Below are 21,725 nucleotides of genomic sequence, written 5' to 3'. Positions count from 1 at the left end.
GCTGGATTCTCCTTCGCATCCTGGCTCTGGGCCTGGCCCACAGTAGGCACTCAGTAAGTGCTGGCTGAGCGGTAACCAAAGAGGAACAGCCGGACTGGGATTCCACAAGGCGGCCTGGGCCATGGCGGGCACAGGGCACGAGTCCCTGCAGCTGATGTTCATTTTAAAAGCCCCAAATGTTCATTCCGGGCGGCTCTTGCCAACCAAGGAAACTAATGATTTCCACGCTTCATTTTTCTCCACCTTAATCCCACTGCCAAGGTTTCAGGGCCTCTGCTGCTGCTGCCCTCAGACTGGCATCAAATCCCTCCCTGAAGGTGCAGTCCACCTGGGGAGTGTCCAGGCGGCTCAGGGAGGGCATAACTGTGCCTCCCTCACCCTTGTGAGGTCACAGCAGGCTTCAGGGCCACAGATCTGAGGTCAGAAGCTGGCCAGTGCCCATGGGGGGAACAGAGTAGCCCAGAGAGCCCTCCTGGGCTGGTGCAGCTGTGATGACTCCCCTGGGCAAGTGTCTCTGGTACCCCTTCATCCTACTGCTTCCTGAGCAGAAGACAAGTGGGCGCCAGGCAACAGCCACCCCTCTCCAGCTACCAGGTACACCACAGAGTTTTCTAAAAAGCTGTGTCACAAATCCAGCCAGATACCAGGATCCCATCTTACAGAGAAGAAACAAGTTCAGAGAGGGTGACCTTGCTAAGGTCACAGACTGTAGGGCACTAAGCCAGGAGCCTCTGTGGCCCTCCAGAGTGTCCCTGCCCCATAGCAAAGTGAGACCCCCTCAGGGCTGTATCCAAAGCTAAGTCTAGGAGGTGGGACTGGTCTGTAATGGAGGAGGTGCAGGTACCTCGATCCCAGCGCTGGTTCTGGGCAGGCCTCCCTCGCAGAGCCTTGCACACCTGAGCCAACGCCTCAGAACCCTGTCCCCATCTCCTCAACCACCCCCTGGCCACGGTGGCCCAACCAGGTGCCCTTTCAGTGCGGGGCCAGGAAGCAGGCCTGGCTCAACAGCCAGCAACCCTGAACAAGTCAAAAACACCTTCCTGGGCTTTGGTGTGCCCATCCGCAACATGGGGGAACAACCCAGCCTCTATGGGCTTTCGGGGGCACAAACACGACAGCAGATAAGGAGGAGGGAGAGTCAGGAGGTTAAGTGCTTAGGTTCTGAGGTGAGCTGCTCTGAGTTCGCAGTCAAATGCTCTACCCCTGATCTATACCCCCTGAGCTGGTCTGAGTTTGAATCCTGACTTCCCAACCTCTCAGCTGTGACTCACCCACTTGGGGCCTCAGTTTCCTTCTCTGTAAAAAGTGTAGGAGCAGATCGTAAGACGATCAACTGACTTCAGAGACTGTAATGAGGCTGATGTGGGACCGTGCGTGTAGAACCACTCAGCACAGCCTGGCGGTCATAAGGTTCAAGGCTTATGACCTTGACCAGCAATAGTGAAAAGTATGGGCCCTGGAGGGTTCACATCCTAGCTCTACTGAACCAGCTGTGTGGGCTTAGGCAAGTTACACAAACTTGCTGGGCCTCAGTTTCCTTGTCTTTAAAATAGGAATATTAACGACAGTTCCCACACCATCTGGTGGTGCTGTAGATTAAATTAGACAACTCAGGTCCGATGTTTAGAACAGCGCCTGGCACCAGGAACACGTAGACAGCATTAGCTCACTGCTCGTTACTCTCAAGATTAGTAAGGGCAGCCAGTCCCAAGCTCAAGGACCCAGGACAGTCCCTTGACCACAGGCTGGGGAGCCCCAAGGCTGCCCAGCCTAGAGGCCTTGGTAGCAGTGACAGGCAGTGGGGAGGGAGGACTAGCTGAGTCCCTCAGGGTCCAGGATTGTCCTGGAGGCAGTCCTGTCCAGAGAGAGGCCCACCTGGACAGAGGAGCGAGGGACCCTTACAGAGGCCTTTCCTGACCCCCTAACTTCAGTACTTCCCGATTGTCCCATCTTTTACTGTCTCTGTAGTAACGATCAGTATTTTAAATCATCTTTATTCTCCTGTGGATGGTCTGTCTGTCTTTGCCCTCTCTCCATATAAGCTCTGTGAGGACAGAAATTTTTGTCTGTCTTGATCCTTGTCATATCTGAGTCAGAGCCAAGCACATAGTAGGTGCTCAACAAACATTTGCCACTAGAAAATCAGATGATAACATTTAGCCAGACGGGTGGGATGGCAGAGCTCCCCTTCCCAGAAGACAACCCAGTCCAGCTGCTGCCCCTTTGTTAGCTCAGTCCCCCACAGCGGGGGTTGGGGGGCCAGAGTCCTAGCCACTCTGCAGCCAGGAAGCATGTCACTGTCACTGCAGTGCAACTGGGCCTCTTGGGTGAGGGAGGGACCCAGGCAACTTTCTGGCTCACAACTCATTTCAGAGCTGCCTGGTGACACAGACGGGCCCACAGGCTCAGGAAGGCCCCGTTCCAGCAGATGCAGCCTGGGACTCCTGCCCTAGAGCCCGGCAGGGCTTCTCCACCCCCGGAACTGGAGGGGTTTCCAGGCTGAGTCCCAGGATGTCATTTGGGGGCTGGGCTACCACCCCCTCCCCAGCCACAGTCCCCTCACGTGTGCATGGCACTCCCCCGTTACAGTTTACAAAGTGCGTTCACAGACATTATCACATCGGCTCCTAAACGCCCCCTAAAAACCACAATAAATCTCTCGCTCTGGCTCCCAAGCCCACCGGCTGCTGCGTAATCAGCAATCAGCAAGCAGAGGGGCCTCAGGGCCCAGAGCCTGCCAAAGCCGACACCAGCAGGGGCAGAGGGGGTTCCACGTGGGCGGGTAGCAGGTGGTGGGTGGCAGGCCCAGCTGGGGCGCTGCGGGAGCGAGGAGCAAGCCCGAGGCCCAATCCTGCAAAGAAGAAAAACGCTGTCTGGGAGAGCAGCCAGCAGGGCTGGAGGGGAGAGGTCTGGGAACCAGACTGAGGGGTGGGGCAAAAGTTAGGGATGGGGACAGGAGGGTTCCTTAGCGCTTAGGAGCTTCACGGGGCAGGTGGGCCCATGGCGAGGCACCAGGGGCCCAGGGACAGGCAGCCTCATCTGGCTTTTCACCTGCTTCTGTCCACCCCCGAGATAACAGCCCCGACCAGTTAGTCCCCCAGTGTGCCAGGCCTTCGTGCTTGCTGTCCTCTGCCTGAATGCCTTTACTGCCTTTTTGACATCCTAACCCTCCTTGAAGGACAGTTCAGAACTCTCCCACCTGTAGATCCCTCCCTAGCTTCCGGAGGCTGCACCTCAGGCCTCAGCTGTGCCTGGGACCCCTCTCCTTGAACTGTCAGGCCCCTTTCCCTCTTTGTACCTTGTGCCCCTGAGGGCAGCAGCTTTGCAGTGGTCCAGAGCCAACCTCCCTCCCCACCCCCACTTCCCCCCGATACACACTGAGTCACAAGCAATGGCACGAGGCTGGGGGCTGCTGGCTGGCCAAACACCCCAGACCAGATGGTTGTAGAGGGAGGTGAGACCCCCACATGACAGGCCCTGCCAGCACTGCTCCTGTGTTTTCAGCCCAGCGCCCAGCTCCAGGCAGCCACCGAAAAAGAACTCTCCAACATCTGAGCCAAGTCAGCCAGCAGCCGTGGTTGGGTTTTGTTTTTTTTACCATTTGCCTTGATTCTCAAAGTTATAGGAGCTCAGCTTACAAACTGTGGAAGGTTCAGGAAAGTTTAAATAAGCAGGGAGAGGGAGGGCCTGGCCCGAGGGGCCTGTGGCTGCCCTGGCAGGCGTCCCTCCCGCAGACAAGCCTGTGTCTTGCCCCTGCTGCCTGCCTGTCAGGCGGGTGCCCGGGCAGGCTACGGGCTTGACCTCTGGGATGCAGAGGCAGTCGATCTGTCGCAGCTGAGATTGTGGCTGTGTTGCAGAGGGCGTGGAACAGGTGGCAGCTTCTCTGCGGTCACCTCTGAAAGGATTGGCGTTTTCCTTTCTCCTTGATATGAAAACCAGCTGCTGGGCCCGGGCCCCGGTGGGCGGAGACACCGTAGTTCCTGTGAAGTGTTCATCGTGCGGTGTCTCAAGTGGGTCAAGGCAGTGGATGTGAGGGAGCTGGAGGCGGAAGGTGACGCCGGAGTCCCTCTCTGAGCCCTGGGAGACGGCAGCTGGGACTGGGAGTGCGGAGCTCAGGGAAGCCCAGGGCCTGGCTCCTCAGCCTGGTGTCCCAACTCCTTTTCCCTGATGAGGGATTTGTATCCAGAAATATAAAGACCTCTTACAACCCAACAATAAAAGGACAGGAATTCCCTGTCGGTCCAGTGGTCTGGACTCGGCACTTTCACTCACGTGGTCTGGGTTCAGTCCCTGGCTGGGGAGCTAAGATCCTGCAAGCCGCGTGGCGCAGCCAAAAAACAAACAAACAAAACAAACAAAAAACAATAAAAGGACAAATAACCCAATTTTGAAATGGGCAAGGAATATGAACAGACATTCTCTAAAGAAGATGTGTAAATGGCCAAGAAGCACATGAAAAGATGCCCGACGTCATCAGTCATTAGCCAAAACCACAATGAGATACCATTTCTCACTCACTGGAATGGCTGCAGTCAAAAGACAGGCAATAACAAGTGTTGCTGAGAGGATGTGGAGAAACTGGGACCCTCATACACAGCTGGTAGGAATGTAAAATGGTGCAGCCACTGTGCAAAACAGTCTAGCCACTTGTCGAAAGGTTAAACAAAGAGTTACTATACAGGGACTTCCCTGGCGGTCCAGTGGTTAAAATTCTGCACTTCCACTGCAGGGGCCACGGGTTCGATCCCTGGTCAGGGAACTAAGATCCCACATGCCGTGCGACACAGCCAGAAAGTTTAAAAAAAAAAAAAAAAGAGTTACTATATAACCCAGCAATTCCACCTCTAGGTATCCACTCAAGAGAAATGAAAACACACATCCATACAACAATTTGTACGAATGTTTGTAGCAGCGTTATTCACAATAGGTCCCAAATGGAAAAAACCCATCTGACGAATGGATGAATAAAATGTGGAAATGTGGTCTATCCATTCAATGGAATATTATTTGGCCATGAAGAGGAATGACGTACTGATTCATGATACAACATGAATGAATCTTAAAAAAAAAAAATTATGCTAAGTGAAAGAAGCCAGACAAGAAAGGTCACATATTGTCTGATTCCATTTATGTGAAATGTCCAGAATTGGCAAATCCATAGGGACAGAAAGTAGATTAGTGGTTACTCAGCCCTGGGAGTAGGGAGAAATGAGGAGGGATTACTAATGGGTACAGAGTTTCTTTGGGGGATGATGAAGGTGTTCTAGAATTAGATAGTGGTAATGGTTGCACAACTCTATAAATATGCTAAAAACTAGTGAATTATACACTTAAAAATATATATATATTTATTTTTGGCGGCGTTGGGTCTTCGTTGCGGTGCGCGGGCTTCTCGTTGCGGTGGCTTCTCTTGTTGTGGAGCACGGGCTCTAGGCGCGCGGGCTTCAGTAGCTGTGGCTCGAAGGCTCTAGGGCACAGGCTCAGTAGTTGGGGCTCATGGGCTTAGTTGCTCTGCGGTATGTGGGATCTTCCCGGACCAGGGCTCGAACCCGTGTCTCCTGCATTGGCAGGCATATTCTTAACCACTGTGCCACCAGGGAAGCCCGAATTACACACTTTAAAAGGATGAATTTTATGGTATGTGAGTTATATCGCAATAAAGCTTTTTTTAAAAAAATGATAAATATCTCAATGAAGCTAATTTTTCAATGAGAAAATGTCCCATACTTCAGTCTACCCCACAGGCCCCCAGGAGTTGGCCCTGCCACCTGCCCAGGCTTGGCCCCTGCTGCTCCCAACTTTGGACAAAGGTGGGGTACCAGGTAGTGGAGGCCTCGCTATGTGCACAGCACCCTGCTTCCTCTCATGAGTCCCACCGGTGTCTGCCTCAGTCCTTTTGCTCCAGCTCGTCCTTCTTCCTGAAACACTCTCCCCCTCACCACCTCCTGCTCGTCCTCTGGATCTCAGCTCAGATGTCTGGTCCTTAGAAAGGCCTTACCTGTTCCCAGACCCCGTGACCTCTCTACTCTCACACAGTTCCCAACCTTCGATGCAAGCATGGTGCAAGCACGGAGTACACGCACAATAAACCGTAGCCAAACGAGTGAAGCAGGAACAAGAAGTTCAGTCTGAGGCTGAACGTGTTGGGAAGCACGGGCTGCAGAGGGGAGCAGGCAGGCCGAGGAGGGCCTGTGCGGAGTGGGCTCTCCTCAGGGCAATGGGACACCATGAGAATGAGGAGGGTGGCATGCCAGACTCAGGTTCAAGAAAGATCTCTTTGGCTGTTCTGCAGGGGATGGAGTAGCAGTACAAGGCTGGAGGCATAAGGCCAGGGGGAGGCCATGGCCTTAGTCCAAGCCTGGAGGAGCAGGGCCCAGCCTGCGGCTGTGCAGGCACAGAGGAGGGATACACGGGGAAGAATCCGGGAGCCAAAATCAAAGTGACTTGGAGACGGCACCAATGGAGGGGAGACGGGGTCCAGGATGACGCCAGGTACTGGTGGTGCAGAGGGCCAGGTGTGGATAGGGACATTTCCAAGTTAGGTGCGCTGCAGTAGGACCACATCTGGTGTGAGGTTATCTGAAGTGGCCAATTGTGGGACCTCAGCAAGTGGTACCCCCACCCCACTTACCAGATCTACACAGTCACCCCCGATCCCATATCCATCCCCCTTGACCCCTCATCTTCCTGGGTCAGGTCTCAGCATCCCTACTGATCAAGGCCACAGCCTCCTCACTGGTCTACCTTCTCAAAACAATTTGCCTTTTCTCATTCGTCCTCCGTGGTGCCGCCAGCACAGGGTGGGCCATCCCCCAGCTCAGAAACCTTCAATGGCTTCCCACTGCCCTCAGAACAAAGGTCAGATGATCCATCAGGGCCTATGAGACCCTCCGTGGTCAGCCCACCTGGCTTTGCAGAATCCCCTCACCCCCATGCACCCTGAGCCTTTGGGTATGCAGTGCTTCCACACTAAACGCTCTCTCTCCCTCTGTGTCGGGTCTAAAGACCACCTCCTCGGGACCCCCCCCATCCCTGTCTCCCTGAGTCTTGGCAGCACGGAGCCCTCAATTCTGTCAGTCTTTCCTGGAACCCAAACCAGTGACATGACCTGACCAAAGATTTTTAGTGATGGAGACTTCACTTGAAATGACTTAGAAATGTTCAACAATGAGATCACATGTAGTCACAAACTTGTTGAGTGACCTTAAACTGGAAAGAAGTAAGACTACCCTTTGGTCGTATTCTGCCCCGTGAAGTTGCTTCAGGCCTGGACATGAGATGTCAGTCCACGGGAGCAGAGATTTGTCTGCTGAGTTCATGGACACAGGCCCAGTGTCTGGGACAGCACCCGGGTAGTTGGGGTGCTGAGGTGGGGCTGGATGGGTGGGAGGAAGGGTGGTGGGTGGGTGGGTAAGTGGATGGATGAGTAGACGGGTAGGAAGGATGTGTGGAGAGGATTCATATGGGCCGTGGACCACTTTAAGCCCAGCCCCCAGTCCAGAGCACAGAGAGGGTGACCCTTCCCGGGGCTGGGCTGGGATCCGTGTAGCCCCCATGGGCACAGAAAGCCCCAGCTTTCTAATCCACCAGGGGCTGCCAAGCTGGAGATCCCGCTTGGCCATGGCATCTGCTTGTTTGGGGCTCAGCCGCCCCCCACCCTTCACAGCATCCCTGGCCTCCCTTAGGGTCTCTGCTGAGCCTCTGGGCTCAGCCAGCCTTCCCAGCAGTTTGACCAGAACTCTCTGGAGCCATCCTTGACACCTCTGCTTGCTCATGCGCTCCCTGTCTCTCTCTCTCTCTCTCTCTCTCTCCCACATCCAATCCATCAGCAAATCCTGTTAGATTATTTTCAGCAGCCTCCTATCCGTCTCCCTGGTGCTGCCCTTGCCCCTCCCCCAGTTTCTTCTCCACTCAGCAGCCAGAGGGATCCTTTTATTTTTTTTTTTATTTTTTTATTTTTTCAGAGGGATCCTTTTAAATGGTGAGTCCAGGAGGCCTCACCATCTGGCCCCCATTTCCTCTCTGAGCTCATCTGCTACTGCCTCCCCCTCCCTCACTCCCCTCCAGCCATGCGGGCCTCCTTGCTATTCCTTGACCGTGTGAGGCACGCTCCCTGCTCCCCGCTCCCTGCTCCCCGCTCCCTGCTCCAGGCCATTGCCCTGGCTGATCCCTCGGGCTGGAATACTCTTCCCCCAGAGAGCCATCTGACTCAGCCCCTCACCTCCTTGCCGTCTTTGCTCAAATGTCACTTTCTCAATTAGACCTTCCTTGGACACCTTATTTATTAATGAAAAAAAAAAAAAAAACCATCCACCCCTTGTTTCCCTTCCCTGTTTTATTTTTCTTCTTAGCACTTATCACTCTGGACCACAATATATTTTACTTCCTTATTATGTTTTTTGTCTGTGTTCCTCCATCAGGAAGTGATCTCCATGAGGGCAGGGGTCTTGTCCACTGCCCTGTACCCAATACTGAGCATGGGGTCTGCATGGCACAAATGAGGTGCTCAACAAACACGTGCAGAATGAAGGAAGGAATGAGTGAACCTCTCCAGGGTCCAGGCTTTCTCCTCCCTGAGCTGGCCTGCCCTAGGCTCAACGCCCATGCAGGTCCTCCCAGCCCCATCACTGCCTTTATCCCCTGGCCACTGGCAGCTCTGGCCCACCATGCGGCTACTTTGAAGAGTCCCAAAGCCCCTCCCCTGCCTGAGGGCTGCCCACACCCTCTCAGAGGCTGCTGGGATGGGTGCAGGTACCGGTGGCTCCCAGAGCTGAGTTCAAGGGAAGATGATCCAGGGCTGGCCCACGCCCCACTTGGTTCAGAACCACTTATGCAGCACCTTCCCCAGCGGGCCCAGGTGGACCCCAGCAGCTGGGACTCCCCTGAATACCACCCCCCGCCACCACCTTACATTCTCCTGTTCTTCCCCCTTTAATCCTCGCCTGACCGGGTAGACAGAGTGGATGGGGTCACTGAAACTGGAGCTCAGAGAGGTCACGTGAGCTGCCCAGGGCCCCCAGCAAGGTCCCGGGCTTCCCTGGTGCTGGGCCGGATGCGACTGGATAGAGGGTGCTGGCTCCTCCCTTGCCACCCCTGCTGCACTGGGGACAGTGAGCTGGGTGGTGGGGCCCATGCACGATGAGCTGACAGGATCTCCGGTGAAATCAGCTTGGGGACTGAGGCCAACAAATCGATGAGCAGTGACAGCTCGACTCAAACGTTTCACACAGACTTCACGCCGTTGCGGTTGCAGAGACGTGGCGGAGACGTGGCTCTGGAGACCGGCGAGGGGAGCTTGTTGGCCACGGAGGCCAAGCGTGTGTGTGCACATGTATGTGCACTGCAGGCACATGTGTGTGCGTGTGCCACAGGGTACAGGACCCATGAGCACACAGATCACCATGGGTCCCGAAGACTACATCCCCTCGCCCCAGTGACTCCAAGGGGTGGCCTGGCGATGGGGAAGGGCACCCAGGAGGGAGAGAAGGGGGCATCTGGACTACCCGGCAAAGGGCATAACAGGACAGAGTCCTAACCAACGCACAGCCCGACGCAGGTGCAAAACCCCTCAGCTGCTTATCCTCTGCATTTCAGGCCTAAGCTCTCTAAGCCTCAATTATACCATCTGCCAACTGGGTCTAACAATTCCCACGTTGAAGGTTAGTCAGGATTAAACACGACGAAGTAGGCATTCAATACACGATAACTATGTAGGTTACTGGTAGCTTTATTAGATCTCACATTTGCACAGGAGAACAGGCTGCCCATTTGTGCTGGAAGCTGTCGCCAAGCCCCCTGCTTCTGCCTTGCAGCGAGCAGGACACCAGACACAAGGCCCTACCCTCAAGAGACTCACAGATACTAATAATGACGTGCACGGACGTGTATGTCCCAGCCGGCTGACTGTCGGAGGCGGTGTGGTTTGCTGCTCTACAAGCACAACCTCATTTAATCCCCTGGAGAGCCCTGTGAGTTGGGGGCAGCTGCTGTCATCCTACAGAGGAAAAACCAGAGAAGTGAAGTGGCTTGTCCCTGGTCACCCAACGGGCGAGGGGCAGAGCCAAGATTTGAGTCAAGGACCTTCCTACCACGCACAGGCAGGACACGAACCTGCGTGACCTGAGACATCGACTGCTCACATCAAGGCGGCACCTGGGGCCGTGGGAACACTGGGGAAGGAGGATGTGAAGAGGGGTGGCTCAGGAAGAGACGGACAGGGAACTCCACTGCACAGGGACTTAAAGGCATGACGGCTTGGACAGGAGAAGGGGAAGGGTAGGCCAGGCAGGGAAGGCAGCCTGGGCAAAGGCCCAGAATGGTGACAGGGCAGCCCAACCCAGGCCTCCTCCCTTCTGCCTGGCTCCACCCTCCCGGCTGATGCGGCTCTCAAGGGCCTACTCACAACCTCTTGCCTCTGCCCGTGCTGTTCGCTGTTTGCATGCTGTGTCCCTTATTCTTCTCCCTTCCAAGCTCGGCGGGGGCAGGATTTGAAACAAGCCTGTGGATCCCTGGCTACACTGCCCTGCTTCACAGAAAGGGTGAGACTGAAGCCAAGAGAGACCCAGGGTAGAGAGGAGTCTGCCAGGAAGAGCATAGTGAGCAGAGGGAACAGAATGTGCAAAAACACGAGGGCAGAGTCAGGACTGGGCCTGGATCTGTCCTCCTGCAAAGCCCAGAGTCCCCACCACCACCCACCAAACTCCAGGGCTGCAAAGCCAGTGCTCCTTCCACTGCCCTGCCCGGGGGACGCAGGATGCAGGGGACGCTCACCCCTGGGGATAGAACCCCAGCTCCAATGTTGTTCAGCCCAGATGCTGCTTCTCCCTGAGCCTTGGCTTTCTCTCCTGTGACATGAGATGGTAGGCCCACCTCAAGAATTATTTGAGCAAAGGTAAGGAAAGTCTCTAGCACAGAGTAGGTGCTCTATAAATACCAACTGCCTGGAGCACCGTGACAGGGCCCATTGGAGTGAGATTTCCCCAGCTCTCTGGGTCCTGGCATTGAGCCATTTCCTAACCAGGGAGCCAGGAAGCTCTGGAGGGCAGGGAGGCTCTGGGCTAAGCCTGGGTGGGGCTGCGATTTACAGCAGTGAGGTTATTACGAAGATGAGATGTGAGCCCTGCCTCCTGGAGGCCAGTGTCAGTGGTGGCAAGAGGCCTGTGTCTGCCCTCAAAGCTGTGCTTTTCAAAAAGTCATCGTGCGGGGGGACTTCCCTGGCAGTCCAGTGGTTAGGACTCCACGCTTCCACTGCAGGGGGCCCAGGTTCCATCCCTGTCCGGGGAACTAAGCTGCGCGGTGCAGTGAAAAAGAAAAAAAAAAGCAAGAAGTCACTGTGGGGCCTCCCCGTTACTCAAGGTACCCCACGGCCCAGCTGACACATGAGACCAGGAGGCAGCTGTCTGGAACCCCTAGCCTGACCTACCCCCGCAGCTCCCCATGTGAGGGAGGCAGCGGGGCCTGCGGGGCTGCTCCACAGGCACAGGGCTGTTGGAGGTGGCCCCTTTGCCACTCTACCCTCTAAGCTTGGCTGTTATAGGGGAAGCTTGGGGGCCCCAGGAGGGGACAGTGGCACTTACTGGGCACCTTTTGTGGGCTCCTTGACTCCTAATGCCTCTGACAGCTAGGTATTAATATCCCCATTTCACAGATAAGGAAACTGAAGCTTGGAGAGGTCAAAGAAACTTGGACTGCTCAATCCAACACGACTTTAATCTCCCCTCCCTCCACTTGCAGAGGTTGTTGAAACTCCTGCAAAGTGTCCATCTTGGGCATACCTGGAAGAAAGTTCTTAGTGTAGGCTGAAATTAGCCCCGTGAAACTCCCGCTTCAGGCCCCAGCACCAGCTCTCAGCTGTACATGGCCTAGGCCCTCTGTCCCTAAAGCAGCCTCAGAGAATGAACCCAGCAGGACCTCCCCATTTAACCTGTGTGTCTCCCCTGGGTAACTGCTCCTCTCCGAGCCTGTCTCCCGACCTGTCAAATGGGGATAACAACAGCCCCTGTTTGAGGGGTGGTTTGGGAGGCTCCAGGGAGTCAATAAACCTGGAATATTCCAGGAGCTTCCAGAGTCTTCAGAGAAGTTCCAGCCAAGGGGAGAGGCTTAGAGGGTTTCCAGAGGACTGACTCACCTCCCCCAAAGGAGGAAGTGGCCTTGATCACGGCAGCCCTGCGGTGGGGGCATGGGACTCAGTCTCAGAGCCTGGCATGAGCAGGTTCATCACACCTGTGCGATGGACCTGTGCGATCCTGGCTCCCCGAGACCTGGCCCACCCAAAGATGGCTCAGTCTTGTGAAAGGGCAGCAGGGAGTGGGGACAGGTAGGTCTGGATTCAAGTCCCTTGTCTGCCACTTACCAGCTATGTGGTAACGTGGCTGCCAGTCACCTCTCTGCTCTGAGCCTTGGCTTCTCCAGCTTCGCAGGCCTGTCTCAGGGCTGTGGTGCTCAGCTAAGTGTGAGGCCAAAGTTGGGTGGCCCCTCAAGTGGAGAACCAGGCATGTTCCAGGGCTGGCCTCCGCTGGGGACAGCCAGGCTGCCCCTTTCATTGTCTTCCCTGCCTCGCTGCTCCCTGAGGGAGCGACTGGAGAAACACATCCAGAAGAAAGGCCCCATGTCTTTGCATATTCTGTTCCCCCTGCTCACCATGCTCTTCCTGGCATTCTCCTCTCTTCCCTGGATCCCTCCCTCCAGGTTTAAGTCTCACCCTCTCTGTGAGGCAGGACACGCAGCAGAAAAGGCACATAGTCAGGAGTCCACTGATGGGAAAACTGAGCTGCTGAAAAGAGAAGTGATGCATCCAGGATCACACCATTGGAGGGGAAGAGCCAGGATTCCAGCCCAGGCTCTGCTGCTCTGCCTAACGCCTCTCCAGGCAGCGCTTAAGCCCCTCCTCAGTCCATCTCCGCCAGCCACGCTGCCCACACTCATTCCCACCTCGGGGCCTTTCCCCACATGGTGACCCCAACCTGGAAAACTTGCCCTTCTCTCCAGCCACCTGACCCCTATTGACTTTAATACGAGGTTACCTGCCCACCAGGCCGGTCCTCAGCCCCTGGAGCACACTGCCTACCTGTCTGCCTGACCCTCCTCCCTGCCCAATTTCTATTCACCTCCCAGGTGGCCCTGAGTATGCCCCCTCCTTCAGGAAGCTCCCTCGGACCGGCTGGACCAATTCCTCCTCTGAGCTCATTCCCGGACACCACCCCATTCCACCTGCTTCGTGATTTCTGGCTTGGCGTCTGTCTCCCTCCTCAGACTAGGGCACCGTGGGTGGCACAGGAGGTCCTGTTCACATGTGTCACCTCAGCACCCAGCACAGAACCTGATACAGACCAGGTGTTTAGTATTTGCTGCCCCTTCATGGAATCCATCCATCTAGCTTTTCATTCCACAAATGTTTATTGAGCATCAGGGATACAGCAGTGAGAAGACAGGCGGGGCTCTGCCCTAGTGCGGGTTACGTTCTAGTAACAGACACATACATGTATAACATAAGGTCACGTGGGAATAGTTGCTGAGGAGCAACAGAGCAGGGAAAGAACAACCCAGTGGGGAGAGGATGGGGCGGGGAGGTAAGGGAAAGTCTCTCTGAGCAGGTGACATTTGATCGATGTAAATACCAGAAGGAAGTAGATACTGGGGAGAAGGAACAGCAAGTGCAAAGGTCCTGAGGTGGGAATACACATGGTATGATGGAGGTCAGTGGGCAAGATGGGGGGTGGCAGGAGCTGAGGGCAGAGAGGGAGCAAGCGGGGGCCCCAGGCAGGACTCTGCTTTGACCCTGAATGAACTGGGAGCCATTGCTGGGTTTTGGGCAGAGAAGTGCAGGATCTGGCCTAAGTTCCAGCAGGGTCACTCTGGCTGCTGCATAGAGAATGGATTCCAGGGGGCCGAGGGGGAAGCAGGAGAACCATGAGGAGGCTGCTGCACTCATACAGGTGGGCAGTTCAGGTGGAAAAGGGGTCAAACTGCTGGTATATTTTGAAAGTAGAACCAACAGTATTTGCTGATGGTGAATGGGGGGTAAGGGTGGGGTGGAGAGAAAGAGAGCTTGAGATTATGAAAAGAGAGGGAGACAGGAGTCAAAGATGATCCCAAGGTTTTTTGGCCGGAGGAACTGAGTGGAAAATGAAGGTGCCGTTACCTGAGGTGGGGAAGGTTGTGGAGGTGAATTTCAAGAGCTCGGTTTGTGATTGCTGAGGTGAAGCTGCCCCCTGGCCATCCAAATGGAGCTGTGGCAGGCAAAAGGCATCAGCTGGACAGGCCTGGAGTTTGGGAGAGAAGACCAGGCTGGATGTGGGCACCTGCTGTATGAGTCCCCACGTCTTGCACATAGTAGGTCGTCAGTGAGTGCCTTGTGAGGGACACAAAGCTGGCCATAGCACAGCTCCTGACCTGTAGGTAAGGTGGACCAGGGCCCCGCGGGCCAACCACGGAGAGTCGCATCCTGAGGGGGGCACAATGGGCCCCGCCACCATTCCTCAGCTAACATGGCTGGAGGGTGGTCTGGGAAGGCCTCTTGGCCAAGGTGGCATAAGAATCTTGGCAGACAGAGATGGGGCGGGCATTCTGAGAAGGCAGGGGCTCTGGCTTTAGGGATGAGGTGGGAAACAGGAGGGGGAAGGCCCAATGGAGCCAGTGGGGCTGGGGTTAAGTGGATGGTGCAGGAGCCCAACCCCTGGCTCCAATCCACGCCCTGGTACCTGAGGCAAGATACTTAACCCCTGAAGTCTCGTCTTTTCCTCTAAAATAGGAATGATAACCATATCCCCTGCATGGGTTGGTGTGAGGATCAAATGAGTTAATCCATGTAAAGTACCCAGAATAAAGTGATGGCAGGTTCTCGAAAATGTGACCTACCCATTAGTACTGAGTCCAGAGAAGGCGGTGTGCTCCAGCTGGGAGAACGAGAGAGAAATGAGGGGAGAGAACAGTGCATGAGGCCCAAGTGTGACGTACCTGGGGCCCAGTTAAGGAGGGGAACTTTATTCCCTTTAGGCAGTGGGGAGCCATGGAATGTTCTGTGCAGAGAGAGGAGCGGTGCTCTATTTAGTCCTCGATTATCCTCTACCTGTGCTCAGCTTGACGCACCCACTCCCATCCCAGGCGCAACAGTCCCACCCAGCAACCCACCTGCTGGGCTCAGGGGCACGTCTCACGTAAGAGCTAACGCTGGGTGAGCTCTTAACTACATTAGTTCTCTCAACTGCCCCGGGTATGAGGTTTGTCCGATTATTATTATGGTTTGACGAATGAGGAAACCAAGGCACAGAGAACGTCACACAGGTCAATGTCGTCACGCAGATGGTGGCTGCCAGAGCCGGGACACGAACAAACCGAGGCAGTGGACTCAGCTTCAGAATCTCCCCCAGCCTCTCCCGGCTCTGAGACAGACCCCAGAGCCCTTTGAAGTGGCCGGGCATCGTGTGGAGCACCCAGCACTACGTTTCTCCCAGCAGGCAAGGTGGGGTCGTTATGCCCACTCCCAGGGGCAGAGGCTGCAAGGTGAAGGGCCCCACAGCTTGTCCACGGAGGAGCTAGTCCCTTAGACTCCACATGCCCGCACTAGGGACCTGGCAGGCACAACACCTGGAACCCAGAGCTTCCTCTAACCTGAGCCTGCATCAGGGGTGAGCTCCCTCAGCCTGCAGCTATTTCTGAGGTCCTCGCTCCCCTTTGGGAGGATGGGGAAGACAGTGGATCCGTCCTCCCAGGCTGCCCTGGGGCTCGTGTCACAGGCCCCTTCACTGTCTGTTCCCCTCCTTTATCCTTTCAAAGTGGTTTTTCATCCCAAGAACCGACCTGGCTCACCAGGTCCCGGCCCTGCCCTGCAGAGAGGAGACTGAAAATCAGGCTTAACTGCATCCTCTTAACAGTTTCACAGCCAGAAAAACCAGCAGAGGGAAATACAATGTTTGCAGACCTGGTCAGGTCCAAGGTCACTCCATAAAAATGGATTCCTAGAAAAACATAAACCAGCAATTTACCCAGTGAATTTTATTGGCTCAAAAAAAAAAAAAGCTATCCCATTTGAATAACGAAGGGAGAGAAACCATTCCCAGTTCCTCCTTTATTAGTGAATAAGGACACACAAAACTCAACAGAAATGGAATGTTCACAGGCAGCTTCAGGACTGATTTATTAGCCGCTTTCGTTTCATAAAACCCAGCATTTTCTATTAAAATCGGATGATGTCCAAAAGGTCTGTTTGCTTTAAGAAATTGTATTTAATACAGGTCAGGTCCTAGTTTTATTTTTTGTTTTTTTAAACAAAGCTCATATTCTCCTGACTCCACGCCTGTTACTACAGCCAGAGGGAAACTGATTTCAGAATCCATCTGATAATGTCGGATTTCTTTGTGGCATCCACTTCATCGCTCAGCAGCCAGCCATGATGTCATAAGCCCATCAGATTTCCGGTAGGGGGGAAACGCTGGGGAATTGGAAAGAATGGATGTTTCTTACCCGTCAGGAAGGGGAGGGAAGGGGCTGGGTGTGTTTGGGAGGCGGGGGACGACGGGAGGCAGGCTCAATGTTTGTGATATTAAATGTCAGGCAGAAACCTGAAAAATCCAGCCACCCAGATGTTTTCTAAATATCCAGATGTCTGGCACCGAGCAGACCGCACTCCTCCCGCCCCCTCCCGTCCCAAGAGGAGCTCGACATTTCGGCTTTGACCTCAGGTCTCCAGCGAGTGCGGGCTGCCAGGAGCTGTGCATCCTTGAGGCTGCCCACCCTCGGGTTGGGAATTTTTTCTAAATCTTTACACATGGATGACAGGAGTAACTACGTCCAGATTTTTAAAAGCTGTTGAAGCAGTGATTTGAAAAGTTCAGTCCCTGGAATTAGCTTCCACGGAATACACTATGCAAGCCAAAAAGGAGGGAAAAAAAAATCCCTCAGCCAACACACACACAAACATATGTGACTCTCAAGCCATAGGAGTTAAAAACCCAAAACAAAACCAGCAAGTCTGAGAACCAAGGACTCGGAACTGACACTGAGAAGCGATGAGCCCTCCCACAGGAGCACGCTTCCCCCAAATCAGAAAAACACCAAACAGCTTTGTTCTTCCTGACAAAGCCCCTCGCTTCCAAGGAACAGACAGTTGCCAACAAAAGCACAGGGTAGAACTAATTTACACTCAGACTCGGGGCTTCGAGGAGTCATAAAGTACAGAAATGGAAATGGCTTTGCCTGGGAATCTGCCTCCCCACCACTGGCAACGGGGACCCCCGGGCCTGGGGGAGCCCCGCAGGCCACAGACGGAGCAGAGTCCTGGCTTCCAGTGGCCTGGCCACACGCCCACTGAGGCCACCTCCAAGGCCTGTAGCTAATTGCTCCTGAAAACGAGCCAAGAACGGCAGGCCCCTGGGGCCCAACCCTGCAGACTTCACAGGGAGCCAGGAGGAGAGGCAGCTGGGGAGGGGACCACCTCCAATTAGAGATGAGTGCTTGGATAAAGAGGAAAGGGGTGGCCAAGGGAAGGTGTCTGGCAGAGGGCAGGAGGAGGTGAGTGGGGGCTCAGGGCTGGAGCTGGGGGGCTCAGTGGCATCATCTCCTAGAACAACCCCTGTGCTTTTCAGATGCAGAAATTGAGGGCCCGAGAGTGGCTGAGTGGCCCACCCAAGGTCACCAGGCTAATTAGAGGGACAGCCAGTACTGGGGAACAGAAAACACAGGCGTGGCATTGCATGCCTCTTCCCTGAACGTTATCTAATTTAATCCTCACAACACCCTGTGAGGGAAGGATTATCATTAACCTCAGTTACCAGAGGAGCCAATGGAGGCGCAGAGAGGTTAAGTAATTTGCCCAAGGTCACACAGCTCGTCATTAGCAGAACTTGGCGTGAACTGCTGAGTCGCTGCCCGACTCCAAATCCAGTGCTCTTTCTGCTGGGTCGGGGGGGAGGCAGTTAAGGTTTAACTGGGAGCAGTGAATCTGATTTAAATACATCTTTTTTTTTAATTTGGTTTTTTTTTTTGCGGTACGCGGGCCTCTCACTGCTGTGGCCTCTCCCGTTGCGGAGCACAGGCTCCGGATGCGCAGGCTCAGCGGCCATGGCTCACGGGCCCAGCGGCTCCGCGGCATGTGGGATGTTCCCGGACCGGGGCACGAACCCGCGTCCCCTGCATCGGCAGGCGGACTCTCAACCACTGCGCCACCAGGGAAGCCCCTAACTACATCTTTAAAATGCTGGTGATCCCCATAGAACAAAAGGGAGTAAATCATTGCAAATTATTATTTTTTTAATTTTTTAACATCTTTATTGTAGTATAATTGCTTTACAATGGTGTGTTAGTTTCTGCTTTATAACATAGTGATCAGCTATACATATACACATATCTCCATATCTGCGAGTTAATTTTTTAAAGCAATTCCAGTCAGGAGGGCTGGCTGGGCGGCTGGGTGGGGAGCCCGTTTTTATTCCTTCGCTGCCAGGGCCTGAATAAAGCATGCAGACTCTCTAGCTGTGCGTGGAGGCCGCTCAGTCCCCTGAAGTGGGGAGGATGGGGGGGCACTAAAAGCTTTGTCAGGCGTCTGTGAGAGCATAATCTGCCACAGGAAAGCTGCCAGGCGCACAGGTCTGTCAGAGCCAGGGGAGGGAGGAATTCACTGAGCGTAGAAACGATGAGAAATGAAAATAAGAGTTGCCCCTCTACGCCTGATTCCTACTTTCCAGCCAGGAGTTTAAATGAACTGTAGATCACCTGGGCTGCTGTTTGTGGCCCAGAGGCCTGACTCCGGATCAGAGAGGCACTGCCCGGGGTCCTGTCTGTCCAAGATGTGGGGGGAGGAGGGGAGTTACTGTGGCCCTGTACCCTGGCCATCCTGGGGACCCTGCTGGCCACCACCTTCTCCCAGAGTGGCATTTGAAGGAAACCAAGCCTCCCAGAGCTGGGACAGAAAAATGAGGAGTAGGCTGATCTGAACTCAGAGAACAGCACAGTCACCTGTCCCCAGGCCTCCCCCCAGAAGGGTCTCTTCCCCTCCTGAGGGCCAGGCTCGGCGCTCCAGTGGGCCATCTGTGCCAAGCCTTTTCCTGCTCTCTTCCTCACCGGGCCTGCTGGTTTCTTTTACTTTGTATCTCTGAACAGCAAATGGGGTGTGGAGCCCAGGACTCAGGCCGGGGACGGGGAAAGAAAAATTTCTGCTGTCAGGATGCCTGACCTGGCTGAGCAGCTCCTGTTTTTCTGGGGAAATTCTACTCATCCTTTATTCGCTTGGCCTACCATCTACCCAGAAGGGATTCAGGTCCTGCCCTCATGCCTCTTACAGTTGATGGGAGGAGACAAACATCAACCCAATAATGACATAAGAATGTCCATGGAGGGAGTGGTTCCCAGGCTATGAGAGCCTGGCATAGGGAAAGTGTCAGGTCAGGGAGGTCAGGGAAGGCTTCCTGGAGGAGGAAGAACTGATGATGAGGCATTAACCCTTCTGACTCACTGTCGCCTCTGCAGAGAAGCCTTTCCTCATGCCCACTCAAGGTTGCCTCCTGTCCCCATTCCTTTCCTGACTGTTGTTCACCAGCTATGTCCCTGCACTGGTCTGAAGCCTGTGAGGGCAGAGACAGGGTTTGTCTTGTTCACCACCGAGTTGCCTGTGCCTGGGACACAGTCGATGTTTGATGACTACTTGTTGATCAAAAACATAAATAACATGTGCAAAGGACCTGTGAGGAATCACAGAGACTAGGAGGGTGTGTGAAAGTAAGAACGGGGCCAAAAGGCACAGAGAGGTGGGGCCACCCCGAGAAGCACCCTCGACCTGTAGGTGTCCCTCCAGCCTCTGGGCCCCCTTCTGCCTTTCCCCTGTGGCAGAGACTGGGGTTGGGTGTCTTTCTTCTCCTACAGAAGAGTGTCACATAGCTACCCTGCCCCACTTGATCTGCGCCAGACACAGCTCCCCTGGGTCGAGGTAGGTGAGCACTAGATTCACCTGTCCCATACTCTCCCACCCCCCCCCACCCCCACCCCCCCCACCCCCCCCCCCACCCCGCCACCGCCTTCCCTCCTCCATTCATTCCCTTGCCTGATGCTGTGAGGCCACTGGGAGCCACAAAGGGGCAGGGGGAGGCAGATCCGGATGTCCCGATCCAGGGCCTCCTGACACCCCACCCCCAGGTTTCATCTGCGCTCCCCCCGCCCACCATCCTGGCGCCCTTCCTCCTCCCTGAGGCAGAAGTGGAAGGAGAGAAGGAGCAGGGCTCCGGGCTTGGACCAGACCGGGTTGGAGTCCCCTCAGCTGATGACCAGCGCGTGTCTGGACACCAAGCTGGCTCTACCCCTCACAGGTGAAATGGAGATGCCCCAGGCTTCAGCGGGGACAGAGCAGGTGCTGGGCGGACCTGCCTGAGAGGCTCGAAATCAACCTCTGGTTTTCCTCTAGGGCTCAGTTCAGTTACTGCCTCCCCAACTCCCTTTGCCACCTCAGCTGCAGAAGCTGAGGCTGGGGTTTGGGCTTCCCCCAGGGCGCCTCTGGCCCGGGGAAGCGGCTGAGGCCGGCGGCGGCGAGCGGGGTCCCAGCCCCAGCGCGGCGCCTCCGTCGGCACGCGGACCCTCCGTCCGCGCCGCGCGCTCCTGCAAACTTTCCGCGTCTGCCACCCGCCCGCGTGTACACCTGCTCGTGGTTCTGCGGCGCGGGTCCACACAGCCTCACCTGCCCCCGGGTCGCTGGAAGGTGCCTCAGTCATAGTCCGAGTCTCCAGGCTCACCCGCCGCGAGTTACGAGGACCGTCAACCCCAGCCTTCGGGATCAGTCTCCACTACCTCGGGATTTCGGGGGTGCCTCAGCCCGCTCACCTGCGCTCGTCTACACCGCCTCGGCAGCCCCCAGGTCACTGAACACGTCTCAGCTCAGAGGCCGCGTCCACACCGCCTCGGAGATGTCTCATCTCTGGGGCCGCGTCCACACTGCTCAAGCCTCACGAGACCCTTCAGAGCGCGGACCGGGACACAGACCCCGCGACAGCCACTCAGCGTGGGAGGTGGTGCCCCGATCTTCTCCGGGCGCCCCCCACGCCCGGAGACGCCCGCGGGGGGCTGCTTACCTTGCCCGCGGCCTCACGCTCCTGTCCAGGCGATACCGTCTCTTTCATACATTGGTGCAAGATTGTCGATGGTGAAAGAAAATGTTGTATATCCTCTGCCGGTCACTTGGCAGTTCCCCACCCTCCCCCCTTTCCTCTTTTTTCGGCCCTTAAGACAATACTGGGCCCCAGCGGCCGGCCGCCGGCCAGGGAACTCCGGGCAGGCGCGGCTGACCGCGGCGGGGCGGGCCTTAGGCGGGGAATGGGCGGGGAGTGGGCGGGGCCGGGAGGGGCGGGGCACGCGGGCTCCTGCCGCCCTCCCTGGGGAAGCCTTCGTCTGCGACTCGAGCTCCTGTTCCGGCTCCTGATTAGTCGGCCGGCCGGCGATGCTGGCTCCTGATTGGCTAAGGCAAAGAAGGGGTGCAGACAGTGGGGGTGTGGGGTTGCGGGATCCATTCTTTGCCTTTTCTTTTCCCCTGTGTCCGCCACTACTCTTTTGGGTCCTCCTGAGATCTGTATCCTTTTCCTCACTGCTTCTGTACACCCCATCATAACACTTAACTACCTCGAGGGTAATGCGTTTCTTTGTCTTTTTCTACAAAATAGGTAGCACCTTGAAGTCAGGACACCGGGTTTGTGCCACTCACCGCTGTATCCCCAGGACCTGGCACCCAGGAAGTGCTCAGAACATGTTGA

General features: G+C 55.5%; 1 protein-coding gene across 2 annotated transcripts in view; it reads right to left on the bottom strand.

The window, feature by feature from the left end:
• Positions 1-21,248, bottom strand: part of TCF20 (transcription factor 20) — a 189,398-nt gene extending 168,150 nt beyond the window's left edge. For both annotated transcript variants that reach the window (XM_033865908.2, XM_033865910.2), the window contains exon 1: positions 21,051-21,248. In XM_033865908.2, coding sequence (XP_033721799.1) covers positions 21,051-21,098 — 48 coding nt within the window. In that variant the 5' untranslated portion in view covers positions 21,099-21,248. The remainder of the gene's footprint in view (positions 1-21,050) is intronic.
• Between the last annotated feature and the right edge of the window lie 477 nt (positions 21,249-21,725).

The sequence above is a fragment of the Tursiops truncatus genome, chromosome 11 (genome assembly GCF_011762595.2).
Source record: "Tursiops truncatus isolate mTurTru1 chromosome 11, mTurTru1.mat.Y, whole genome shotgun sequence".
NCBI lineage: Eukaryota > Metazoa > Chordata > Mammalia > Artiodactyla > Delphinidae > Tursiops > Tursiops truncatus.
This window is presented reverse-complemented; position numbering and strand designations above follow the sequence as displayed.